Below are 8,552 nucleotides of genomic sequence, written 5' to 3'. Positions count from 1 at the left end.
TCATTAATAAGAAAAATGATTAAATGTCCAAAATGCCCTCTCTCAAATTTATTTTTGTTTCTCTCGTCTATATATGTTTTTGTGTTAGACAAAAATTGACATTCAAAATCTCAAAGTTAAATGAGTTTAATTATTTGAAAAAACATAATCTTTTTTTTCCTCCCTTCCAATATTTAAATATATATATATATATATATATATATATATATATATATATATATATATATATATATAGTACTGAATTATGTCTATCTCTCTGTTAAAATGGAACTGACCCATGATAAAAGAAAAACAATAAGTTGTATTAAGTGGTTAAACAGGCCTCCCAGAAGAGCCTATTTTTCTCCATTTCTGAAAATCCAGAATCCAAACAAGCCTTAAATTTCTTTCTGTCCTCATTTCCATCATAATAACCTAGGCCTCTTCTTCTTCTCCGTCCACTGACCACCTCGTCCTGATCTTCGCCACTCCATTTCTGATCCAACGGTGAAGAACCGGCCACATCGTCCGGCCAGTCTTCAACGGCTGTTTCGTAACCGCCGGTATCGAATTCCGGCGAGTGGGAAATGCAAGATTCTGCATCATCATCATCATTATCATCTAAATCCTCCTCCTTGAATATTATTATTGTCTTATCTTCTGAATCGGCAGAACCCTCAAAGAGCAAGAACGAAGAGACATCAATGCTTCTCATAATCATCTCAATATTAGAACCCATGATCGATTTAATGTAACCTAGATCACCATTTATATTTATATATATACTCTATAGAGAGAGAAGAGAGACTTGACCCCATAACATCATCAATATCCATAAATAGACAGATTAGATTAGATATATTCATATGACAGTTCGGTTTGGCTACTTGCTAACGTGCCAAAGGTGGGCGGAATTTTTCATATTAATAAATATGTGCAATTACCCACGTGTCATCCTTCTAGAATAATTATTTCCCATTTTTTTTATATTTATTTTATCAACCCTAAATATCTTATGTTTTGATTTGATTTTCATTAAAAAAAAAAACAAATACTATATTAAAGTTTATCTTCCAATTATTAGTGTCACCTAATTGAAAAACAGAAGAAAAAAAAAAGAAAAAAAGAAAAGAGCATGTTTATGCTGACTTTATTTATTGAAGAATGTGTTGTTAGATCATTTTACCATGTTTTCTTCTAGAATGAGAAAGGTATGGCTGCCTCTTTTACAACCAAAATCCAAACTGGTCCTCAAGTTTGTAATCAAAACAAAAATGGATTCTCAAATAGAATGATATATTTGAAAACATTTTTTTTGGTTTTATTTATTATACCGTTGAACAAAAACTATTTTTCATAGAAATATTGACATATTTAATATATTTTCTATTAAAACCTTCAATTTTCAATACATAACAAATTCTCTTGGACTAAGCTAACACAACAAGAATAACCAATTAGTTGAAGCCTGCAATTATATATGTCATCCAAACAAATGGCACATAAAGAAAAATCTTCATAGTCAAAATTGTCCTTTTAACAAGGAGAAGAATTAACCTTGTTCACTTAATGGTAAATGAAATAACATTTATATCTAAATCAGTTCCTATGCTAAAACACAACATGAGTCTCATGATAATAAAAAGTTGAAAAAATAAATAAAATCATTTTACAAATCATTCAGATGTAAATTCTTCCTCTTTCTTGTTTACGTATTTCTGCTGCTTCCATCTGTGTCGAAATCATGGAATCTGGGATGAATTTTGGTAGTACATCACTCAATTGTAGTAGTAGTAGTGCTTCTCATTTCTAGCAATGACTCCAAAAAGGATGCGCATAATTTAGTTAAAGGGGGGAGACTGTGAGTCGAGCCGCTGAATATGGTCTCCCATGGCCTCCCAGAAGGAACAAATGGAGCTGATTCACTCGGATCATTACTATTATTTGTCTTCATCTCAAACTCAGGCAACTCACCATACATGGCCAAGTAACCACCGCCTTGCTCTGCTTTAGAAAGAAAAAAAATCTTTCATCAACACCTTTACTTTAAGGGTATTATGGTCACTTGACCAAAATAGCAGATTTTTCATCAAGCAAAAACAACATCTTAGTTTTATAACTTACCGGTTTGCTGTATGGTGGACACATCATTTACACGAGAGGATGAGATGACTGTCTCTATTGAATGTGTGTTTCTCTCTAGGTCAAACAGAACATATTCATGGTCTCCATTCATATATACCAATATGGGTTCCTTTTTGTCATTTGTGATCATGTTCTCACAAGCAGCTTCACTTGTATTATTTAGAAACGCTATTCCGCCTCCAGCTGCCTTTCTTACAAACCAAGTAGCTACAGGAACTGGATCTGCAGCATTAAATAAAAGAATTGCCCCATCTACATCAGGTGCTTTAATTTTATTACATGCTGAACGTCTAGCAGCTTCAGTGAGAATCGCAAGGACTGCAAATGAGGATGCGTCATTTGGCTTATAAGCTAAAGCTGCAATAGCAAATAAAACAAAAGAGTTAGATAATTATTATCAGATTACTCATTCAAGGAATAACCATGGCAGCTTTGTTAAGATATTAATTCATTTGGTTTGCGCCACTGATCTGAAATATACAATATTATCAAAAACTACTAAAATAATTAGTAGATGACAACACATTCATCAGCAAATACCCGGGAATTCTATGTGTGTGATGTTATAACTTAAAGCACATAAATAATTAACATTTCAAAAAATTCAAACTGTTGAAATAAAACTGTTGGTGGTTTTGGCAGGTGGAATGCACATTCCTACCTTAAATAACTGGAAGGCTTGTTCTAGGAATTGTTTGGGGAAGAGGATATCTTTTTACAGGTATATTAGTATTTGTTTTTCAGAATCGGTTTGCAGATGCAATATTAACTAGAAGGATCAGATCATCATGCTTCCTGAGATGTATTTTATCTTGTCCTTGCATATTATATGCTTAAACATGTTTTTATAGGAACTAAGATGCTCACCTCTTCATCAAGAGTTTCATTGAACTATTAGGGAAGAGTATTACTTGACCATACCTTCTATATGAATCTTATATGACCAATCTAGAGAAAGGTTTGCCATCTTCCAAACGGATAGTTGAGCATTGGAACCTCGGCTTGCAGATACAAGATACTCAGAACTCGATACAAATGATAAGGACGAAATTGGCTGCCAAAAGGAAAAAAATAAATATAAAGGATTTAGATAACTTTTCTTTTATAGGCATACCAATTAAGCATTTATAAAATTAAAAGTGATCTAAGGCCAAAAAGTAAAAAAAAAATCAGCTAATGAGCGTCAGCTACCTATATGTCAGTTGAATAAAAAGAAAGAATAAAGTTACCTCTAAGCTGTCTCCGATTACAGAAATGAGAACATTCTTCAAAGGATCCCAGAGTGTAATAACCGTCTCAGCAGCCACAGCCAAAACAGAACCATCAAGACAAAAAGCAGCAGCTGTCATAGGCTTGTTTCTGGAATAAACAATTTAAGGTGGAGAAACATGTGAACACTCCGACCATGTAAATTGAGTTGATACAGCTCTTAGAAATTTCAGATTGGGTTTTGCACCACTTCATTTGAAAACATAGTTTTGCCATATTTCTCATCCAAATTCCAAACATGGATCCAAATGCAACATTTGTTGGGCCTTCTTTGATCTAGGGTTATTTCCAAATAACCTTGTTTGATGTAGGTTATTGAAAATAAGGTTATTTGGATAAAAAGTCAATATGGGATAAATATATAATGATTTTTTTAATAGAAAAAGAATAGGTATTTTGGTTGATGATTTGAATGATGTGATTGATTAGCAGATTGTTAATTGGATAGTGGGTTAATTGAAATTAATCTCAAATCACCCACATCAAACAAGGTCTTGAAGCTGAATTTAGTCTCAAATCCAGGACCCAATACATAAGTGTTTCCAAATATGCATCTTCCCCTTAACTCCTTAGGACCTTAACCTAGACCTCATTAATTAAAACCTCATGAACTTCATTTGATATTATAAAGAAAACGGAACATACTTATATGAGCCGACAGCATGGCATGTCCACCCATTTTTCTTTAGTAAGTTATCTGTTGGCTTAGCCGCGTTATTCTCCACCCAGACCTGTGAACCAAGAAGATTAGAAAAGGGAAGAAAAATTGTGTATGCATATTAGAACCCAAGCTACCAAATACCTTAAAGTCACCGCCATAAGAACAACTGACGGTTATACGACGGGTAGGATGAAAAGCGATAGCAGACAAATTACCATCCCTGAGACAAATTCAACACAACATAATAATCAGTTTGAAATATCTTATTGGAGGACAGTTAATTTCGGTTACCCGAGCAACAGCAGAATGCCTCTTGTGCAAAAAACTACACGATGAGGAATAACATTAAGTATCATTAATTTCTGACTAGAATCAGACACCTGTGTGGTTCATATATGATGGTGGACAAGCTGAAATCCTTATTCAGAGGTTGACATTCCCAAAACTTTAGACAAACAAGGCCTCCAATTTCTTCTTCTGGAAGCCTATTTTCAACAGTGCTCATCAAAGAGCCATCTTGAGATATTGCTACCAGAGTTATTATTACCTGCATGATTCAATAGCTACTATTATAAAAATTGGATAAAAACAGCCTTGACCCACTATCCAATCAACAATCTACTTATCATTCAAATCATAATTTAAATATATATATTCATTATATACTTATACCCCTAATATGTGTTTACCCAAATAACCTACATCAAACAAAGTATTTGAAAATAACCAATTGGTTATTCAAAAGACCTAAATCAAACAAGGCCACAGATCCCCATTGATATTGTAGAATAAAATAGTTGCAACATAAATAGAAATAATAACAAGTAGCAGATAGAATATAGAAGAAACTTCAAGATAAAGACAGCCTTTGGATTTATGTCCAGAACCAAATGAAACTAGATAATGCCACTCAGATGAAGGAATGTTAAATACCGTGATCTCATCACCTGGTTGATGGTTTCTTTCGCAGACTTGAACCTGTAAAATGCTGTAATTAGTTCTTCGATTTCAATAACTCAAGATAAAGAACTGGCTGAAAGTGTTCTCAAGTTTGAATTTCGGCAAAGGTGATGTTTTAGTAAGCTCAAGATTCTTTTGGAACAATTTTGAATTGCAGACTAGAACAGATGTAACATATAGTTGTAAATCATTGTCAAAATTAAATAGAACTGTTCCTTTAATGTATCCACTTGAAGTTACTTTAAAATCTTTACCAAACATTATATCGTATGATCTGCTTCCTCAAGAAACATAGGATTATGTTTGGAATGGTAATGATAAGAACTATGAAATGTTTGATACACACCTCGGATATTTCACGATCATCAAGCAAGCTGAACAACTGGATGCAGTAGTTCTCTGTGAGTAGAGCAACTAATCCAGCACCAGTATCAAAAGCAAATCTACTATTCGAGCTTCCAATGGCCTTAGACACAAAACTTGGAGGCTGAAGACAAAGAAGAAAATGGTTGCATAAGATGCAGAGAACTGTTTTACAGAATATTTACTTCATGACTAAACAAAAGATATTTGAGTCAAACCTTGATACCAGAAATGGTCTTCAGAATTTCCATTGAAGGCATTTTTAGTAGATGAACTCGATTATCAGTACAAGATATCTGAAGAAACATACTCCAGTAAGAACCAGCACAGCTGTTGAAAGAAATGCACTCTTTAAACACTCAACTGAAATAGATGAAACAACTTACAGAAGCAAGTGATGGATCTGAAGAATTTAAGAAGAACTTAAGTGGAGATCCAATTCGTGGTAGAAATCTCTTCTTCCCTGTATCTAGGTGCCAAAGCACTAGGACACCTTCCTTTCCACCTGAATTCAACAACATATAGTGAACAGATATTCTTGTTATTTACTTAGACATTTTATTGTATTCCGAATGAATACTTGCAAGTAGGTTAAAAGGGATAGCAGCATGCCTGAGTACAAATATGCACCATCTGAAGAGAAGAAAAGAAGGTTCACTTCAGCTGAATGCCAATGCAATGTGGTACAGGAATCTGCATCGTCATCTCCCCTCACCCCTGGCCGATCCTCTTCACTCTTTGTCAACCCTCCATTCATAACTGCGAATGTTCTATTTCCAACACCCCTCCAAATTAAAATCCTACCAGTCGCATCTCCTGCAGCAACAATTCTCTCACTGGGATGAAAAGCAAGAACTGTCAATTTTTTTGTGTGATGCAACACAATCTTTTTAATATTAGCACGTTCCGGTTCCTTTTCTGTTAGCTTCCATAGACGAAGTTTCCGCTTATCTCGGATGCCTAAGAGTCTTGAAGAGTTGCAAACAGTAATAAGTTCTGGATCAGAAGTCTGCAAAGAAAATATGGTTACCCTATATAAGCTAATAATATCTTTATGATCACAAAGTGAAAAAATGCTTATGTAAATAACAATGGTCACCTCTGCCAAAGTAACTCCACCAGCAAGGCGTCCCTTAGTTAAGTTACACTTGCAAATTTGACCTCTTATACTAATTTTCTGCATCTCCTGACCATTTTCTTTTTCAATGGATAAATAAGCAAAAAGATCACCCTCTTTTGACCCGCTTTCAGCTGGTTCAGAAGAAAAGTTTGGAATGACCTACAAAATTTAGAAAGCATAATAATCAATTCAAGCACCCAATAGACATACATTAACAGTTTTTGAGTGAAAATCAGTTTTCTAATTTCAATCAATGTGTGTCATGACTCGTGATAATAAGAATGCCTTAACATCCAAAACCCACAAACTTAAAGTGAGAATGTAAAGATGAAACAAACCATGCAATATATTGGAAACTGAATGTTGATAGTCTTCATGAGTTCAGGGGCAGAGAAGTCCCAATAACGAATGGTTCCATCCAAAGACGCCGTCCAACAGTAGCATAAGATTTTGCTTGCAGGGGTCAACGAAGGCACTACTACAACAGACGTCACCGCCGAAGTATGACCTTCCAACTCTGTTACCTGAATAAATAAAAAAGATTGTTACTTGAACTTAAAAAAGGATTAAGAAAAGTAAGTGATGAAAAACCTGCAACCCAGTTGAGGTACTGAAGACAGAAATAGTATTGCCGGTGCAAATCAAAAGATTCTTGGCATCATTGGAGAAGGCTGGCGGCGCAGAAACGATGCTTCTTCCACCTCTTATCATCTTTGTTTCTGTTTCTGCTTCTGTCATGATCCAACCAAATTGAAAAGCAAAAACCCTTGAGAGGTTTAAGAAGATAATACAAGAATATTATTCACAGTAACCCTTCTTCTCTTCCGTTCTATCTGGTGGCGGCTTCTAGCATTCAAAAATGCCCTTTCTTTCCCGTCGACGGCAACAAAAGAAAATTAAGAATATTTTGATTATTATTGGGCTTTTTATTTTATCAATTTTGATCCACAAGGCCCGGTTATTTCATTATTATTTTTTTAGACACTATATAAATTTTATTTTAATTATTAATCTACATTTAATTAAAATAACAAATTAACTATTAATATATAATACGTTACAATAAATCTTTATAAAAAAATATGAAAAGATAATTTAATAATTAAAAAAATTAAAAAATTAAAAATCTTAAATTAATATGTTTCCTCTTTAGAAGAAGTTAGAACAATTTACTTATGTTTCTTATTTCTCTAGAAAAATAAAAATTAATAACATATATAACTGATTAAATATAAAATTCAAAAGTTAAAGTGATATATTGATGCAGTCTTTTATGGATCCAAAATACACTAATTTATCTATTTAAACTATAAGATTATAAATTATGGGGGTAATGGGATGGGGCTAACATCATATTTTAGGACACTAGTTATATCATATACTCAAAATAAAATAAAATATAATAATAATAAAAAATTGATGATAAAGTTATATAAAAAAATTATTTTTATTGTGATTATTATATTGTAAGGATACATCGACTCGACTCATCTACCGTTAAAACCTATAAAAAAAAATGGTTCAAACAAAATAATTGGAATAAAAAATATGAAAGAATTATAATTCACATCTTTACTATGAATCCAAATACACATAACTAACCTTTTTTTTCTTATAATATTTTAAATTAAAATCACTACCTATTTAATTCATATTCTCAAAATGAACTTAAAATATTCAAATAAATTTCACATAGTTTATAAATAATCTAACAGCTCTATTTTTAAGATGTGAAAATTGACATACATAATAATCTTAAAGTTAAATGAAGTTGATAATTTGAAAGCAGATTTTTTACTTTCACTTTCAATATATATTCAAATATATACCTATAAATAATTATCTCGGAACTGACTGTGGATAAGTAAATCGACAAATTCGTTCAAATAGAACTAAAACGGCTCAACTAAACAGAATATCGAATCGGCCAAACCGAATTCATTACGGTTTTTTTTTATCAAACCGATCTCAGCGATTCGGTTTATCGGTTCAACGTTATTCAAACCATTCAAACGGACCAAATATTTAAAAAGTAATATTTAAATAAGAAGGAAA

At 32.9% G+C, this 8,552-nt stretch overlaps 2 protein-coding genes across 3 annotated transcripts; both read right to left on the bottom strand.

Annotated features, from left to right (window-relative positions):
- Positions 1–304: 304 nt before the first annotated feature.
- LOC124929724 lies at positions 305–718 on the bottom strand. Its single transcript, XM_047470118.1, has one exon. The coding sequence runs from the start codon at positions 716–718 to the stop codon at positions 305–307; it is 414 nt and encodes a 137-aa protein (XP_047326074.1).
- Positions 719–1,475: 757 nt separating this feature from the next.
- Positions 1,476–7,364, bottom strand: LOC124931844 (WD repeat-containing protein 75-like). 2 transcript variants are annotated; one of them, XM_047472417.1, is made up of 15 exons: positions 7,089–7,364; positions 6,836–7,021; positions 6,477–6,656; positions 5,990–6,386; positions 5,764–5,882; positions 5,596–5,673; positions 5,361–5,501; positions 4,988–5,032; positions 4,435–4,601; positions 4,196–4,274; positions 4,039–4,124; positions 3,354–3,483; positions 3,046–3,178; positions 2,104–2,481; positions 1,476–1,986 (listed from the first exon to the last, which is right to left on the bottom strand). In XM_047472417.1, the coding sequence occupies exons 1-15, from the start codon at positions 7,233–7,235 to the stop codon at positions 1,754–1,756; spliced, it is 2,499 nt and encodes an 832-aa protein (XP_047328373.1). In that variant the 5' UTR covers positions 7,236–7,364; the 3' UTR covers positions 1,476–1,753. The 2 variants fall into 2 exon arrangements, with proteins under 2 accessions (XP_047328373.1, XP_047328374.1); XM_047472418.1 differs by having other exon boundaries at positions 1,476–1,983.
- Positions 7,365–8,552: the final 1,188 nt, after the last annotated feature.

This window comes from Impatiens glandulifera, chromosome 3 (assembly GCF_907164915.1).
Source record: "Impatiens glandulifera chromosome 3, dImpGla2.1, whole genome shotgun sequence".
Classification (NCBI taxonomy): domain Eukaryota; kingdom Viridiplantae; phylum Streptophyta; class Magnoliopsida; order Ericales; family Balsaminaceae; genus Impatiens; species Impatiens glandulifera.
This window is presented reverse-complemented; position numbering and strand designations above follow the sequence as displayed.